The 19,712-nt window shown below is 36.1% G+C and overlaps 1 protein-coding gene across 1 annotated transcript; it reads right to left on the bottom strand.

Moving 5' to 3' along the window:
- Nucleotides 1–615: 615 nt before the first annotated feature.
- LOC129276836 (proteasome subunit alpha type-7) lies at nt 616–19,458 on the bottom strand. Its single transcript, XM_064095271.1, has 6 exons — nt 19,257–19,458; nt 14,214–14,340; nt 13,419–13,543; nt 6,418–6,540; nt 4,429–4,611; nt 616–3,530 (listed from the first exon to the last, which is right to left on the bottom strand). The coding sequence occupies exons 1-6, from the start codon at nt 19,356–19,358 to the stop codon at nt 3,426–3,428; spliced, it is 765 nt and encodes a 254-aa protein (XP_063951341.1). The 5' UTR covers nt 19,359–19,458; the 3' UTR covers nt 616–3,425.
- Between the last annotated feature and the right edge of the window lie 254 nt (nt 19,459–19,712).

The following is a 19,712-nucleotide window of genomic DNA, read 5'->3' as shown; positions in this document are numbered from 1 at the left end:
AGATGGACCTCTGGTATGAATTTGGTGATCCCACCTCGAAGCTATAGAAAGTTATTGGGTGTACAACACAATTGTTGACGACGATGACGACGCCGGAAATAGTGATACCTATGTCTCGCTCCGCTACGCAGACGAGACAAAAATCCAAGACAACTTTCTTCAGATGATATTCATAAATATGTTATTATTTTTTCCTTTGATGATTGAAATAAATAAATTAAATAATTTTGCGATAGAAATCAGGTATCTCACAAATGTCACTGAAAATATTTCCTAAAAAGTTGAAAACAAAATGAAGTCACAAAGTCAAGAAAAAATATCATACTGATTTTTGTTTTTGTTTTGTATAAAAGATATTCAATCAGGAACTAACATCAGTATCTAAAAAAAAAGTTTGAGGGTTTCATTCCATGAATTGGTGCATAATTACGATTTCACGCATAAATTAGCACAAAATTCATATTTTTCAGTTTTTAAAGGAAATTTTGTGTGGTGTGTGAACCAAGTTTAGTTGCACAATATCCAAGATGTCAGTCAAGAAGTCCAGGGCAAGATGAATCCTACAAGTGACTTTCTACATTCAAAACGTATAAGTAAAACAAAATCTACATGAAGTAGTGTAGGAAAAGAATTTTAATTCTTTGCTTTGCAAAATTGACACATTTCTACGGAATACATGAAAAAGAAATTAAAAGCCTTGCTAACAGTATAATACATGACATGCACCTCTGTACATCACACAATTTTCAAATGCTACATATCTTCACAATTAACCAGAGAAATGTGTTAAATCAGATTTACACATTGAGCGGTTTACGAATGTAAGAAATCCATATCAATTTTAGGAGGGTACATTTCTCATCTTAAAAAAAAATCCATCTATAATTTTTCCAATACATTCAATTACATATGTACATCAACATTCCTTTTTCTCCTGCCAGTTAATTTGGTTCTACAGTAATGAAAAAAAAAAGGCTGTTCTGATTTGGACAATGGTTTAAAGTCATATGACTGGTTCATACAGGACTGGTTATGCAAACCAAAATATACTTAATAATAATATTAAAGCCAGCATAATTACGCTGTCATGCCGCATACATAATTATGCTGCATATACTTTTTATAAAGTATTATTGGGCACATGTAAGCAAGTATAATCATTATTCGTAGTACTCCTTTACTATTCCAAAAGGAATTGCATGGTTCACATCTATTTGTAGCCAGGCAACCTTATCTTCCTCAGTGTCTGCAGCATTCATCTTGGATGCCTCATTTCCCATTGAGTTTGTACACAGAACATTGCTAAGCGTTGTAGAGCCATATCTGAAGGAGCCTCGATGCTGCAAAGCCCTGATTCATAGGTAACCCTCTCAGATTCATCATAGGTTCAATCCTTTGGTAACAATGGTAAAGGTCAAACAAAATATGGAACATCACCTTCAGAAACTGTATTTCATTAATTTGAATAATGTTTTCACTCATCATTTTGTATTTGCTGAGACATTCAGAAGTATAACATATCTGCTGCCCACTGACACAAGGAAGCAACCCTGATGGTTTTTTTTTTCAAAAATAATTTTTGTTCTACTTGGGATGTGTTCAATATGCTCTACATGATGCTAAAGAAATTGGACTTGCATAGCCACCGACTTCAGGAAATATAGATGTTTAAAAAACAAGTATGTTTATTTCTACATAGAACAATGACACACTTTCCTCGTACACTAAGAAACTAATTTCAAAGAGTTGCCTCATTTTGTCAGTGGATGACAGTTATCATTTTGATGATGACCAGAGCTTAGCAACAGTTCTTTCAGGAGCTAACAGTCACCTGCTAACAGAACTCCCGAATGACTACAGATGGTGCTTTTCAGGACTATCACACACCATAGACCATACTATTATCCATTATGTTGTTTTCAAATGTTGAACTGCATGCATTAGCACTTTAATAACAATCTTGAATGTACCATTGGTTATAGCAAGAACTACCTTCAAAACTTGAAAGGTAGCATATTAATGACAATCTTGAATTATTAAAGTTTATAGACTGAACTTCCTTCATTACTTCAAAGGTAGCATTTTAATGACAATCTTGAATTATCAATGGTTATAGCAAGAACTTCAAAACATCAAATCTACCAGTATACTAGTATTAGAAAAAAAATTGGGGACTATTATCATATTTCCTATATCTATCTTTTTAATTCATTTTCATCATCCATTTTACACATGTCAAGTTGTTGCTACTTCATACCGTTTCAGAAAATTCAGTGATTGTAAAGAGGTGAATCTTCCCAAAGTCCGTCCCTTCAGAAATATGATCAGCTTAAACAAATTTGTCTTAGAACATGCAAATGACACATACATTGCATTTTCAAGTGAGATACAAATTGCTTTGACTTCATATGCAGACTTAACAAAGTCATTTTTACTAATATGATTCATCGAAACTGGAAATGCATGTATTTTCAATAGAATTAAAGATACAGCTTAACCATCAGCATATATCAGTAGTACATTTTGATAAAAAAAGACTCATAAAATGAAATGTGTTTGTTGTGATAAGTCTCACATCATAAATATGGGAGTAATGAACAATGGAATTTTATCTTTTTAAGAACTACTATCTTGAGTATTCATGTGGGAATTGTGAAAAGATATGGAAATAATAATGACAAAGTTGTACCCAATGGATCCAGCTAACTCACTGCCACATTGATAGTCATTCCTTGGCCTCAGCTTCAGGCATTTCTGGATATGCAGAGTGAAATCATGTTTCCGAACAGGTGGCAATGCATAATATACAGTGTATTACATAACATTCAGTCTCCCCTTTTTTCAAAGTATCCCAAAAGGCCAAAAATCGATGAAAACAAATATTTTTCTCCAATGTTACAAGACTGTCAAATGTCTATAACCTCACAAAATGTCAGCGTCTTCACTGGTCTATCTCCATTCCTTAGATATTATTCTGTCATGGAAAAGAAATTAAATTCAATCAGACTTTTAGCCAGTGCGCGACACTGGCACCGATCTGATGGTCCCAGACCAGTAAAAAGCTTTAAATTCATTTATCTCAAAATATGTTTCTATCTGCTACAACCCTCTTGTGATCTTTTGTGAAAGTGGTAATGATTTATTTGTCATAAAACTCATTCCATCCTGGGTGATAGAATACACATATATCAATTGATAAGCGGCGTGGGTATGACATTCAGAGTGAATGTTGAGAATACTATTTCTTTTAATGTCCTTCAAAGACAAATGTATTATGATTCCAAAATCCTATCGCAACTGTTACGTGCTTTACATTGCTTCTTACATTTTGGTCCAAATTGGACGATCACTAGGCCTTTTTTCTTAAGGGGATCTCTCGATTTAACATACAAAAAACAATATACAAGACAAGCTTTAACTAATCATTATGAGGTTGGAGCTCCTTTCTTCTGCTTTTTCTTCTCTGCCTCCTCTTCCTTCTCCTTTTCGATCTCTGTGACGTACTTCTCGACTTCTGATACCTCGTACATCTGATGATGAAAATTAATAACACAAATAACGCAAGACATTAAAGTAGGAAGTAGATGATACTGAAAGACACTGCAAGGATGGTTTGGTATCTGTACTGTTTATTTAGATTTTTGTGGCCATTTTGAAGAGCACCCTCATCTTGCCTTCATACACATTATTGTCACACATGTTGATTCTTTTCAAACAAATTCAACCGAATCAAATGCAAAAATGGGGTCAAATTTGCCACCTTTTGCTGAACATACAGAGGCCACAGGCACACCCTTTATGTGATGATAACGGCAACTTTGACGAGCACCATCACTTTTTGAATGTTTTATGTACATGTATACATTCTGAATAACTTTCATCACAATTCATGCAAAGTATGTCCCATTCCTAGCCTCTAAAATGCTTATGAACAACAACAATGCATGTATATACACTTTACAAATAGTTTGGCGGCCATTCTGAAGAGCACCCTCACTTATTACATCTTTTTAGAGTCTGGAATATACTGTAAACATAGCTTGTTTGAGAATATCCATTAAATTATATGCTCAATTATATAATCTGGGGCCGTAACTTAAAGCTAAGCAACTGATTGTGGGGCTGATTTTTACGAATGATCATACACAATAATCAATCCAATCAAACATAGAAATCAACCCTGCAATCAATCGCTAAGCTTGATACTACAGGTCCCTCGACTAGTACATCAATGCAATTTCTAAGCTAAAGCTTTCACAAGTCAAAACTTTGTAATTTTAAATCCAATTTCGATGATATTTTCACTGATATCCTTATGTGATACTTATTTATTTTTCAAAATCCAATTTTTTATCTTGTGTGATATTTTTTTATTTGTTTTTCAAAATCAATTTTTCTTGGGGTGGTCTTGCCCTTTAACCCCCTCACCTTGAGTGGCTCTCCTCTCCTCATCACAGCCAATTCTATATTCTTGGCTCCTGATTGGACGACTTCTAACAGGGCTCGGACTGCTAGCTTGACCGTCTCGCGTTCCTTCTCAACAACCTCGTCAGAGTAATGCTTCTCGAGGAACTCCCTTACTGTCTTTGCGCTGCGTCCGATGGCATTAGCCTGGAATATTGATAATGTAAACAAATTAATTAATCCATCAGTGTTTGACCTATATTGTTTCAAGCATTTGGTTTTCATGGAGCACATCAATTTAAGAATTCAAAACTGAAGGACCATAGTAGAGTTTCATGAAGATTCTTGTCAATGATTTCCCTGACAAATTTTACGAGCGACTGCTAATCCTTGCATCTGAATGTCTGAGAGCAAACAAATCAGTAAGAATCAATAAGAAACCCTTTCACGAAACTCTCATTTGAACAGGATATTTTACATGACCCAGCAAGAGACAAGGAAAAAAGATAAGGAGCAGATTGAAGATATAATCAATACAACACTACGAAGGAGTGTCTTATTGTTCGTACTACCTGTGCTCCTCTAAAAAGAGATTATGGTGTTGCTGATCTTTTGTCTTCACTTCATTTGCCACTTTACAAAGTTGGAAGCTTTGATTGAACTTACTGCTCAGTGGTCAGCATGTTCAGGATAATGTTCAATGCCAATGGCTTTTGGCATTTTGTGAAATATGCATGGGGACAATATCAATGATTCTATCACCCAATGCCAAAGAAATACATATTTTAAAACAGATAGTCCCCTCTACCCTGGGAGGTTTTATAGAAATAGTGTCCCATCCCAATACTTTCATATCCAGCCATGCAGAACTCATTAAAAGGCAATGGAATAAACATGGTAAAAATGTGTATAGTTATGACTGACAAGTGGTTCAAACTGCAGGTTAAATTAAAGAACGTATCTTTAAAGAGTAGGATTAAAGAGAAATTCGGACAGCTGCAGATAAAAGAAACATGACCACTTCCCCCCCCCCCCCCAAGAAAAATGGACTGCTTTCCTGCATTTATCACAACAAATACAACATTAAATGGTACAGAGTGTCCCAAAAATAAGGAAATCAGGATTCCTATGTCTTTTTCTTCAAAGGCAAATTAATTTTGATATTTCAATTACAATATTCCTCTATATTTTGATACCTAATATGAGACAAACACTTCATGCATTAATGAGCAAGACGAGTTTGAAACTGTAATGTCAAATCAGGTTGCACAAAAAAATTGGACAAGATTTGTTCATGATACCACGACCGTGCTTATTCGACAATTGGTACATTAGCATTCTTTGTTAAGTTTCTCTCACTGATCTCTGAAATGAGAGTGGATTCAGATTCACACATCAGTTTCTGCGTAAATCATGTCTGATATGCCACAAGATTTATTGCTTGTAATCAGCCAGGCATGAACGATTTGCTAAGCTGTAGGTCTCAAATTAAAGGTGAGATTCCACTCTTACCATCATAAGTATCAAATTAATAAAAACATACTTAACAATTGTGAAATCTGTCTCTGAAAACTGGTTTCCTTTTTTGTGGGATACACTGTACATTGCATGAATGCATTCATTCATAATCTGCTTCTGCATTAAAGTCAAAGTATCATCGGCAACCAAGCGCAAATGCAGTGTGCAAATTATCTATTTGTTATTGTCTTGACTAAATGTTGTAATGTCGTAAAATGACAACTCCTCCGAGGGCCACCCTACCCTCTCTTGGGTGAGGTTTGATTAAGCTGTAAGTTATAGAGAACTTTACACACAACTGTTAACCTATTCTTATGTGCTTAGTCAGATTCTCAATCATTTTCATCAACCATCGAAAATAAAAAAAAACATTGTACATTAAAATTCTTCTTGTTAATAAAGCATCACATTTAGCACAAGAACAGGTCACCAGTCGTCAAGGAAGAACCCATCCAGTCTAGAGAAAGCTGTTGAGAACAAGAGCTCTCTTCCTACCTTCCATGAATGGTATGTCCCTGCAGGATCAGTCTGGTACAGTCTGGGGGAACCATCATAGTCGAAACCTACAATCAGAGTTGACAGTCCAAAGGGCCTTCGACCATTGCTTTGTGTGTAACGCTGGGTAAAAAAGGAGACAGATTGTTGATGCATACAAAACAAGAAGCTCAAGAGTTTAATAACATGAGACTCAAGAGTTTAATAACAATAAGACTCATATATTGGATGCTTGCTTTACATAAGGTATCATCAAAACATTTTTTTCAAGAAGCCACAAAAATCCTATTTAATTAGTTATTCCAAGCATGTGCAAGCAAACGTGTACAAATCTTTCACTACCAAATTCTTGATAAATGATGATAGCAAAATCCCCTTTTACACAGCATTTAATACACCTGAATGACATCTGTCATTGCTCACACACAATGTTTGTACTTTTCCCACTCCATGGGCAGCATTCCGGCAAGAGTTTTTAAATTCAATTGCTTGATGTTCTACATTGGATATACGTATACAAATGAAATTTCAAGAAAAAAATATTTCCCATTTTTGTATTGATAAAGGACATTGCTGCAAATAATATTATAAGGTGTTTGGGGGAGGGGCACTCAGGTTTGGAAAGGGCAGGGGCATGTAGCCCCTAAATCTGAACTTGAACGTGAAATGAGGGGCTTAAGAATTAGATGGCCCTCTGTGAATGGGGGTGCTTGTCGACTGGAATTTAACATGAAATGGGGTTCTTGAAAACTGATGCCTTAAGGACGTTCCACAGTTATGTTTGTGCGCATCAGTATCTGCGCATATTTTACACTCTGCGCGCCGCCGTCACAATGGATGAACTTGTGATTTAATCAGCTGTATAGGTAATGTGAGCTGATTTTTCTCCTTATCTGCACTAACTGCAGATCTGATGTGTTATTTTATGAAGCTAATAAACTGGAAATATTCCATGGACCATTTTTTTTATTCCTCTACAATTTAAAAATAGTTTTTCTGTAGTGCTGAAAAGTATGATGAATTATGACCCCGAGTATGAATAAATGAAAAAGTGGTTCGGAAATTTTCCTCACATGCATAGATACTACTTTTGGCGCGTTTTCGGGTGTTTTAAGAAGCAAATTTACTCTAATAAGAATGCTGATAGTTTGAAAACAAGCACATGAACCCATATTTTTTAATGTTTGCCCTTCTTAGGTATACACTCCTCTACAACTTTGCAAAGTTTGGTGAAAATGTCATGGGTTTTGAATAAAGTGCAGCATTTTTTTCACTTCTCAAGTTTGTTATTGAAATTTCACATTTTTGAGGCTGCATATGAGTATCTTTCTCGCAAATTCTTTCTAAGAACCGAGAGTGTTGTTAGACTTAAATGAATAAACAATTGACAGCAATATAGATAGATTATCCATCTCACGGATACGATTATAAATCATATTGCAAAATTTGATGAAATTTTCATGGATTTTGACTGAGGGCTTTAAACTCAATGTTGTGATCTCGTGAGGTCTAAGAATGCCAGATTTTTTTCGGATGCGCAATTCTTAAGAACATCATCCATTTTGGAATAATTTTTAAGCTCTATAGCAAAAAATCAAGCACATGGACCCATGTTAATTTTTGCATATTTGGAATATTCAGGTGCCTAAGTATCTATATGCAAAGTATGATGAAAACGACATGGATTTTCAATATTTGGGAGCAAGACTGCGGAACCACTCGCATTTTAGACTGTATTAACAGACTTTTGCTTGTTTTCAGCGCATTTTGGGCTGTTTCAAGCCAACTCGCAATACTTTGGACACTGATCATTTGAAAATGAGCACATGGACCCCATAGTTTAAGTGTCTTAACTTCTTCAGAATATATTTCTCTACAAATCTAGAGAGTATGATGAAAATGACATGGATTTTAAATGTTTGGGAGCAAGACTGATGAACCATTCGTATTTTAGACATTTTGGACGATATTAGACTTTTGCCCGTTTTAGGCGCATTATCATGATTATAGACTGTTTCAAGCCAACTCGCAACACTTTGGACACTGATAGTTTAAAAACGAGCACATGGACCCCATAGTTTAAGTGTCTTAACTTCTTCAGAATATATTTCTCTACAAATCTAGAGAGTATGATGAAAATGACATGGATTTTAAATGTTTGGGAGCAAGACTGATGAACCATTCGTATTTTAGACATTTTGGACGATATTAGACTTTTGCCCGTTTTAGGTGCATTATCATGATTATAGACTGTTTCAAGCCAACTCGCAACACTTTGGACACTGATAGTTTAAAAACGAGCACATGGACCCCATAGTTTAAGTGTCTTAACTTCTTCAGAATATATTTCTCTACAAATCTCGAAAGTATGATGAAAATGACATGGATTTTAAATGTTTGGGAGCAGGACTGATGAACCATTCGTATTTTAGACATTTTGGACGATATTAGACTTTTGCCCGTTTTAGGCGCATTATCATGATTATAGACTGTTTCAAGCCAACTCGCAACACTTTGGACACTGATAGTTTAAAAACGAGCACATGGACTCCATAGTTTAAGTGTCTTAACTTCTTAAGAATATATTTCTCTACAAATCTAGAGAGTATGATGAAAATGACATGGATTTTAAATGTTTGGGGGCAGGACTAAGGAACCATTCGTCATGTTCGTATTTTAGACATGCATTTTGGACGGTATTAGACTTTTGCCAGTTTTCGGCGCATTATAGACTGTTTCAAGCCAACTCGCAACAATATGGACACTGATAGTTTAAAAACGAGCACATGGACCCCATATTTTTAATATTTTAACGTCTTTAGAATATATTCCTCTACAAATCTAGAGAGTATGATGAAAATGACATGGATTTTGAATGTTTGGGAGCAAAACTACGGAACCATTTGTATTTTATACATTTTGGACGGTATTATATCAGACTTTTACTTGTTTTCGGCGCATTTTGGGCTGTTTCAAGCCAACTCTTAACAGTTTAGACACTAATACCTTAAAAACGAGCACATGGACCCCATTTTTTAATATCTTAACGTCATCAGAATACATTCCTCTGTAAATTTAGAGAGTATGATGAAAATGACATGGATTTTGAATGTTTAGGAGCAAAACTATAGATCTATTCACATTTTAGACGGTATTATTAGACTTTTGCACGTTTTCGGCGCATTTTAGGTGGATTTCAATATTTTCAAGCCAACTCGCATCACTTTGAACACTGATAGTTTAAAAACGAGCACATGGACCCCATATTTTTAATATTTTAATGCGTTTAGAATATATTCCTCTGTAAATTTAGAGAGTATGATGAAAATGACATGGATTTTTGAATGTTTGGGGGCGAAATATGGAACCATTTGCATTTTAGAGGGTATTAAGAGACTTTTGCATGTTTTCGGCTCTTTTTGGGCGATTTTCAAGCCAACTTGCAACACTTGGGACACCAATAGCTTAAAAACGAGCACATGGACCCCATATTTTTTATATTTTAATGTCTTCAAAATATATTCTTCTTCAAATGTAGAGAGTATGATGAAAATGACATGGATTTTGAATGTTTGGGGGCAAAACTACGGAACCATTCGCATTTTAGACGGTATTATTAGACTTTTGCACGTTTTCGGCGCATTTTGGGCTGTTTCAAGCCAACTCTTAACAGTTTAGACACTAATACCTTAAAAACGAGCACATGGACCCCATTTTTTAATATCTTAACGTCATCAGAATACATTCCTCTGTAAATTTAGAGAGTATGATGAAAATGACATGGATTTTGAATGTTTAGGAGCAAAACTATAGATCTATTCGCATTTTAGACTGTATTAACAGACTTTTGCTTGTTTTCAGCGCATTTTGGGCTGTTTCAAGCCAACTCGCAATACTTTGGACACTGATCATTTGAAAATGAGCACATGGACCCCATAGTTTAAGTGTCTTAACTTCTTCAGAATATATTTCTCTACAAATCTAGAGAGTATGATGAAAATGACATGGATTTTAAATGTTTGGGAGCAAGACTGATGAACCATTCGTATTTTAGACATTTTGGACGATATTAGACTTTTGCCCGTTTTAGGCGCATTATCATGATTATAGACTGTTTCAAGCCAACTCGCAACACTTTGGACACTGATAGTTTAAAAACGAGCACATGGACCCCATAGTTTAAGTGTCTTAACTTCTTCAGAATATATTTCTCTACAAATCTAGAGAGTATGATGAAAATGACATGGATTTTAAATGTTTGGGAGCAAGACTGATGAACCATTCGTATTTTAGACATTTTGGACGATATTAGACTTTTGCCCGTTTTAGGTGCATTATCATGATTATAGACTGTTTCAAGCCAACTCGCAACACTTTGGACACTGATAGTTTAAAAACGAGCACATGGACCCCATAGTTTAAGTGTCTTAACTTCTTCAGAATATATTTCTCTACAAATCTCGAAAGTATGATGAAAATGACATGGATTTTAAATGTTTGGGAGCAGGACTGATGAACCATTCGTATTTTAGACATTTTGGACGATATTAGACTTTTGCCCGTTTTAGGCGCATTATCATGATTATAGACTGTTTCAAGCCAACTCGCAACACTTTGGACACTGATAGTTTAAAAACGAGCACATGGACTCCATAGTTTAAGTGTCTTAACTTCTTAAGAATATATTTCTCTACAAATCTAGAGAGTATGATGAAAATGACATGGATTTTAAATGTTTGGGGGCAGGACTAAGGAACCATTCGTCATGTTCGTATTTTAGACATGCATTTTGGACGGTATTAGACTTTTGCCAGTTTTCGGCGCATTATAGACTGTTTCAAGCCAACTCGCAACAATATGGACACTGATAGTTTAAAAACGAGCACATGGACCCCATATTTTTAATATTTTAACGTCTTTAGAATATATTCCTCTACAAATCTAGAGAGTATGATGAAAATGACATGGATTTTGAATGTTTGGGAGCAAAACTACGGAACCATTTGTATTTTATACATTTTGGACGGTATTATATCAGACTTTTACTTGTTTTCGGCGCATTTTGGGCTGTTTCAAGCCAACTCTTAACAGTTTAGACACTAATACCTTAAAAACGAGCACATGGACCCCATTTTTTAATATCTTAACGTCATCAGAATACATTCCTCTGTAAATTTAGAGAGTATGATGAAAATGACATGGATTTTGAATGTTTAGGAGCAAAACTATAGATCTATTCACATTTTAGACGGTATTATTAGACTTTTGCACGTTTTCGGCGCATTTTAGGTGGATTTCAATATTTTCAAGCCAACTCGCATCACTTTGAACACTGATAGTTTAAAAACGAGCACATGGACCCCATATTTTTAATATTTTAATGCGTTTAGAATATATTCCTCTGTAAATTTAGAGAGTATGATGAAAATGACATGGATTTTTGAATGTTTGGGGGCGAAATATGGAACCATTTGCATTTTAGAGGGTATTAAGAGACTTTTGCATGTTTTCGGCTCTTTTTGGGCGATTTTCAAGCCAACTTGCAACACTTGGGACACCAATAGCTTAAAAACGAGCACATGGACCCCATATTTTTTATATTTTAATGTCTTCAAAATATATTCTTCTTCAAATGTAGAGAGTATGATGAAAATGACATGGATTTTGAATGTTTGGGGGCAAAACTACGGAACCATTCGCATTTTAGACGGTATTATTAGACTTTTGCACGTTTTGGGCGCATTTTGGGCGATTTTCATGCCAACTCGCATCACTTTGGACACTCATAGCTAAAAAACGAGCACATGGACCCCATATTTTTAACTTCCCTACACATTTGATATGCATTCCTCTATAATTTAGCCGAATTTGATGAAAATGACATGGATTTTGAAAAAAGTGCAGCTTACAAAATACTTTTTTAATTTTTGAGTAGATCACGTCTTTGAAGATTTGTTTTTTCCGAGTTTTTGCACCATTCTTGCCAAATGAGGGCGCTGCTGACTCCAATTAGATATAGTTTTACTAATTAAAAGACTTTCTCTTACTTTGGTATACACTTTGTTATATATCTTTAAAATTTGATGAAGTTTGATGCGGTATCCACTGAGTAAAGGTGATTTAAACTCATTTGGTGAATTCGTGAGGTCTAAGAGAGGCATAATTCTCTTGATTGCGCAAGATTGCATATCATTCAAATACGGCGACTTTGAAGACCCGTATAAAATAAATAAGCACATGAACCTATATTATTTTTTGCATTTTCATAATGCATATATACCAAAGTAACTCTCTGCAAAATTTGGTGAAAATGACATGGATTTCACTTTAACTGTGGAACGTCCTTAAATGAGGGGCACATGGACACGTCAAGATCAAACAGTTAAGTAAGCTGAGGGCTCAAATATATTCAGTACATGTATACTTACGCATTCATCAAACATAAATTTCGCACTCGATTGACATAAACAAGTACAAACAAAGGGCATAGAAATTTTGTGCACATGTTTGTTCAGAATCGAGCAAAGCATGCATGTTGCTTGCATAGGAAATGGAACCCTTAAGAACAAAATCTTAATGTTTTGGGGGCTAACCGAATGAGTGATATAACCAGAGAATGAGAGATTTCAACTGCGTACCTAATACCTCAGTCACATTTGCTCTACAACGACCTTATGGCGAGTCGAAAAAATTTATTTATTCTTTTTCATTCAACTACCTATATGTATCTGGTACCAAAAATGTTGAAACGGCCGTTTTCTACTCACCGTACGGCCCCCAAAGAGCAAATTTGACTGAGGTATTAGGAACTGGGAAAAAGGGTTGGTCAATGTAAAAAAGTCAAAATGATATGCTTGGGAAAAGTTGGCAAGACATGGAAAGGGGTTTAAGGGCCGCACATATCCATACTGCAATTATACACAAGTTCCCCTGTCCCACCCCCCCCCCCCCATCCCTGTCGTCATCTTACCAATAGATGTAGTAGTTACTCTGGTACATACCTGTTTGAGCTGAGCCATAAATCGAGTGATATACTCCACTGTAACAGGATCTTCTACAGTTAGCTTGTGACTCTGGCATTCTATCCTGGCCCTGTTGATGAGGATGCGAGCATCTGCTGTCAGGCCTGAAAGGAAATATGCAATGGGTGATTTCAAGTTCAGTGTTGACATTTTGGAGGTGGCGTAAGATCAATTATCAAGTTCAGCAAAGCACCAAACTTAAAAAAAAGCTGGTCCTAGGACAACTCTTCCCAAGTGTTGAACTATCAATAATTTGATTACTTTGTTCATTCTTGTAAACTCAGGTAAGGTGATAGAGCTGGACATTTACTCCTGCAATAAATGTTCCGGGTCTACGTTGTAGTGTTAGCGTTACGGATGCAATAGGGTTTTATAGGGTATAAAATCTGGGGTTGAAATTAGTAATCTGATTAGTGTGTGGAATTTATAGTGGATCAATTGTCGCCTGAGCAAATGTGCCGGAACCACTGGAAAAGAGCATTTACATGTAAATATGAGCTTCCAACACCATCACCAGCACTATTAAATCTTGGTAAATTGATAGTTCAGTTGATTTCTTTGCTTAATTGTATATAATGATCAACGGAATCAAGCCCAGCTACACAGCCAATCTGCTTTCCAGCTTTCATCATATTTTTCTAGCAACCCCCTTTTCAGGGGATTAACCACATTTTGTTTCCATAGATCATCACAAGTAAGAAATTTTATCAAGTTGGCAACCTTAATTACTATTTTGCAGTTCTCACCATATTGAAACATGAAGGTCTGACTTACCAGCAAAGGCCATACAGACATGGTCATCAAGAACACATATTTTCCGGACAGTCCTCTCTTCCTGCAGCTTAGCAACTGATTTCTTCTCTACCCCCAAGACCACCAGATCCTTTCCACGTACACCAACCTTAATCAGACAGGACAAACAATGATTATAAGATTTTGTTCAATTGTACACTTTACACTACTAAAACGGGTGAAATGCCTCTGACAGTCTCACCTGCATTATGGAGTTCAATGTAGCAACAGTGATGAGTCCACTAAAAAAAAAAAAGTTTGGATAAGAAGAAACACATCAAACATGCATAATTAGGATATTTCAAGGTTTATCATCTTTTCACAGAACAAGATATCTATATGCACAAAACCATCATGTTATGCACATGAGAATTGATGATGTCACAAGGTGCTGGTCAATATTTGATTTCAATGTTAGTTGATTATAGCCATCAAAATATCACCGATAACATGATATATTGCTGAGTCTGAAAATTCATTATAAACGTTCATTACATTATGAGCTGCAATTCCGTGAGAGTAGGGAAGGGGGAAATGAAAGTAAGGCTATCGTTGGTGCTTGTCCATAAAAATTGGGCGATTGGGTACCAACTTATGAACTTTCGAGTTGGTTTAAAACTAAAGCAATACAGAGCAGCATTTAATACTGATTACCAGTAACTTTTCATAATCAGCAATATTTTGGTCAATGGTCATATCATGTTATCGCTACATATCAACATAAACATAAAACCATGAATGAATATTCAATATTTTTTCAATATCATATAATTTTGATAATATCTAAATATCGTCCAGCACTAATGTTAGTTTCAATTGTTGCATTTTGTCATGTATGAAGTATAGATTATTTCAATTTTTTCCTCATTATAATGTGAATCAAACTTTGATTCATCTCTGCTATTGCTGTAACCTATTGTGATCAAACATGAGGGCCTACTTCAATGATAAACTTACAAAAATTGAAATATTTTATAGTTCATAAAATAATAAATAATAATATAAAGCATAGAATTTGCATAGCACACTGCCACACTTTCCATCCTAATTAGATGCTTGCGTTTACTAGCATTATGTGCATCAGAGCATATTATAGAAAGAAAAAAAATGAAGGGAAAAAAATACATACGATAGATCAGCAAGAAATAGTGAAAGTATCATTGGCTCTTATTTTGTATCATCCTGTTCTCTTTGTCATGCAAATATAATTTTGAAATTTCATAACTTCCTAATTATTTTTATGAGTTTGCAGGAATTTTTAAAATTCAGTCATATCCATCTTCATGATCATGGCATGCATGCATTGAATTTTCAATGCCAGGGCGCACAAACAATGTAAGTTAGTACATGTTTAGAATTCACAGACCTTCATTTTTGAGGAGCGCTGGCGCTCCTACCACGCTCCTAAAAAAAAATAAGGAGATTTTTCATGGCAATACCATGGAAGTCTACATGTGGGACTACAATATTTACCGAGTGTAATTTCAAATCAGAGTCGGGAAAGAGGTGAATATTCTTCATTTTTCTAATAGTTTTCAACTAAATAAAAATAATTTCAAGGAATTATGGAAAATAGATGGCCATTTCATGGATTTAAAGATGTAAAATTTGAAATTTTAGCTTTTTTTTTTTTTTAGCAGGAGCGTGATTTTTGTAAACGTATTGACCCAGGCCTAGTTTCACGACAGATTAATTAATAGCTACACAGCTATTGCATATACGATGTTAAAGAAGAATGAAACTCTTGGAGCAAGTTAGCTTTTGTGAAAGCAGAAAAATCAAAGAATAAGATCAACAAAAGTTTGAGTAAAATAGGACTAGCAATAGAAGAGTTATGAGCATTTGAATGTCAAGATCACTAATGCTATGGAGATCCTCCCATTGGCAATGCGACCAAGATCTATGATGTCACAGATGAACAACTCTCCCTTTTGGACACTGAAAATATACCCCAAAACATCTCTTTTTGCTCATTCTAATCATATGACAAACGATTCATCAATGATATGTTGTGAAACCTCTGTACTTGTCCTCTCATAAAGAGAACACCTCACATTGTGATAGACTCTATAAAAGTGAGAATATAAGTGAAATAAGTACTAAAGTAATGAGGGAGTTGTACGTGTGTGACATCGCATATCTTGGTCGCATTGCCAATGGGAGGATCTACATGGCATTAGTGATCTCAATATTCAAATGCTCATAACTTTCTTATTTTTCATTCAATCTTCCTCAAACTTTCAACAATATGTTTCTTTGATTTTTCTCTTTGATATGGATTCAGCTGGTTTCAAGGGTTTCATTCTCCTTTAAGAAAAATCTACAATTTATCATGTATTGTATTGAATTGATTTGAGCTCCTCAAGGAGAGCGATTTATTTTTTATACTTTTATACCGAGGTTTTTTTACCTGACTGCTAAGAAAGCACGAATGCCTGTGAGCAAGCAACCAGGGGACCAACGGCTTAAGGTCCTCTCCGAGGGACCTGGTAAAGAGGATAAATGCCTTACCAAAGGGCACTAGCGCACCACTTGGGAATCGAACCCGGGTCACCGGAATCCGAAACCCCCGCTCTACCGACTGAGCTATCGCGCCTCCACAAAATTATAAACGTGAAGGACTGAATTCAGAATGCATGTATGGTAGTTCATCATTCACCATCCACCACAGAGTCATAGCTACTCACATGGTATCAAAAAGTATGTAGGACAGTACGCATACAGCTACTACAGGCATCGACTCCATTTAAGGATGTTCCACAGTTGTGGTTGTGTACATCATGATCTGTTCCAAAACATCGCAAACGCAAATGGCGCATGTGTGGGGATCGCAGCTGAAGATCGTGAATATTCATAAGTATTCCTATAGATCGAGATCTGATAAATGAATATGCAAATAGCATAATTATCCCGGTCTATAGGAATACTCATGAATGTTCATGATCTTGAGCTGTGATCCCCCACACGCACAATTTGCGTTTGCAATGTTTTAGAATCGGCAGTGAATTAATACTTGTGAGGAAATTGTTACTGGTTTTAAATCACCGACTTTGAGACAGATTGAAGCATGAACAAGGAGTGAAGTTAGAATGAAATGTAAGATTTGTTTTTTACCGTTTGTAAGGTTATGTTATTGCATGAGTTTTATGATTTAATCACATAAAGTGACACCTTTATCACTTGGATTTTCAGAATGAGTTATGTACCCTGATGGTTCGGGTAGGTAGGTGTAGCGGAAGTGAAGTGTAGTGGAGCCTAAACAAACCGTCACCTGAGGTAATTGACGGCATACTGTTGCCTAATGGCAGGCCTTCATTCATTTAACATTGGGTCCACGCGTAATGCAGGAGCAAATGACCGCTGCAATTTCCAGGTTGCGTCTATCTCACATGCAGTGCAGGTAAAAAACAAAAGTTTCAGGGGCCATTCACTCCTGCATTATGCTCAGACCCTATGTCGAATGGAGGCTTGGCGCTAGCATGCCGTCAACTTAATTTCTATAGAAGGGATGATCTGATTGGCCAATGGTTTCGACCCAGATGTTTTTCCAACGGCCATACATGTATGTTTGTGTATCATAACACCATCGGATATACTGGGAGCTTACGACGGCCAAACTCAAGAAAGTCCCTCCTTTTTTTTTCTTTTAAGTTTACTTTTTTCCTGTTTTGGTGCTTTTAGGGCCATAAGGGAACTCTTTACCGGTATCTAATTCTTTTTATCTAATTATTTATAATAAAGACAGTGAAAAATCAAAGAGCCCCGTTGGGGTTTTTTTGCATTGCAAACCCCCTAATGGTGGTTGCACATTTGCGAGCCGTTTGTGAACGAGGAGAAATAAAAAATTATAAAAATGTTTTTAAAAACTCCTCGAAGCAGACGGCTGCCAGCACTCTCTACTAAGTCACTCATTCTATGAACAAGGTTATGTACTAACCTGTCTAATTAAAAAAATAAAATAAAACCCAAACTCCGCTCCAAAACGTTATAGTTCTAGGTTTATAATTAGTAATAATAGTTCCTAATCCTTGTAATTGTATTTCTATTATTCTGGGAAGACTTCCTTATGTCCCCTCCACTAATTAAAAAAATACTTCTCCAAAACCCCCCTTCTTTCGTTCTTTTTTCTTCTTTTTTTTCTTCTTACTTCTTCTTCTTCTGGAAACAGTAGTCCACCGTCTGGTGTATTGTCGTACTTCCGGTTGGATCTTGGATTCGAACCTCTCGCTGCAAAACGAAGTATTTCCAGTCTGTCGCCTTACTCACTGAGCTAGCAGGAATTGTTAAAAGCCATGGGTTTCATAACGGTTATCGTGTGTGTGTGTGTGTATTTGAGTTTTGTCAGACGTGTATCAATCAGATATGATTATTTACGTCTGGGACCGACCTTTAACGTCACCATCCGAAAGACGTGACCAGGGCTCGAACCTCGAACCTCTGCATCAATTTGTAACTTCCCCACAGCTTGGATTACAGGCGCACGCCACATCAACCGATATTACGACTAGTCTACTCTCCAAGAATTTTATTGGGTATTCATTTTTCTGACTAAATAAACCGATGCCATAGGCAATTACACACCCTTGAGATTTTGACAGAATAAACTATAACGTTAAAGGTTAATTAAAGCCATATTTTGGTAAGTATCCAACTTTTCCTTCCTAAATGAATCCTATTAGGCCTAATTATTATCAAATCTCATAATTCTTGATAAACCTCCATATTTTTTTTCAATTTTAGATAGGCCTAGTGGAGGGGACATATGATTATGGAAGTCTTGCCTTATTCTGAAATAAAAACTCTTTTACAAGCCTAACTCTGTAACCCTATACCTTTTGAGATATCAAGGTCGGAGCAAATGTCGCAGGAGCAAATGTCGTGTCACCAGAACGGTTACGTCCTTAGGCTTAAGTTACACCCCGTCATTTCCAGCGTATGGGACAAGGCAATTCCACGGAGAGTGTCAACGGGGAAAATGACTGCGTCCGCGGGAACAACGTAATGAATGATCTATATTAAACTTACCGCAGTTGAGCCCTTTTTCACAGCTTCCTGTGCATATTCTACTTGAAATAAGTGGCCATCTGGAGAAAATACTGTGATTGCTCTGTCGTATCTAGAAGTCATGTTGTAGATTTCGCAAAATTCTTGGTAAAATTCGGTTAACACACACGCCGCTGACTTGCAATTATGTTGGACTATACCTGGAAGGGACAAACAAAAACTGAAAAATGAACTTGGTTGGACTTCGGACTTGGGGGGGGGGGGGGGCAATACTAGTATCAGAGACAGAGCCAAGGCTTTCTTGATACATGTATGAGAGATGATTTTACTGGTGTTTTTGAGTAGCGGCTCAGCCATCATAAACAAGATAAATATAGGCTAGATCTTCTTCACGCGGAGACAAGATAGTTTGCTATATGCCCACATATATTTTTGAAGATGATGATGATGATGATGACGACGACGATGATGATGATG

The sequence above is a fragment of the Lytechinus pictus genome, chromosome 2 (assembly GCF_037042905.1).
Source record: "Lytechinus pictus isolate F3 Inbred chromosome 2, Lp3.0, whole genome shotgun sequence".
In the NCBI taxonomy this organism is placed as follows: Eukaryota; Metazoa; Echinodermata; class Echinoidea; order Temnopleuroida; family Toxopneustidae; genus Lytechinus; species Lytechinus pictus.
Note: the sequence above shows the minus strand (reverse complement) of the source record. Positions and strands in the feature narration are given on the sequence as shown.

Bases quoted from the DNA above. Each gene is read 5' to 3' on its own strand.
- LOC129276836 (XM_064095271.1), bottom strand. From the start codon at position 19,358: ATGACTTCTAGATACGACAGAGCAATCACAGTATTTTCTCCAGATGGC. The intron at 14,341-19,256 runs GTAAGTTTAATA...TGTCTGATTAAG, and splicing joins TGAAAAAGGGCTCAACTGCG to GTTGGTGTACGTGGAAAGGA. The intron at 13,544-14,213 runs GTAAGTCAGACC...ATTTCCTTTCAG, and splicing joins TGTCTGTATGGCCTTTGCTG to GCCTGACAGCAGATGCTCGC.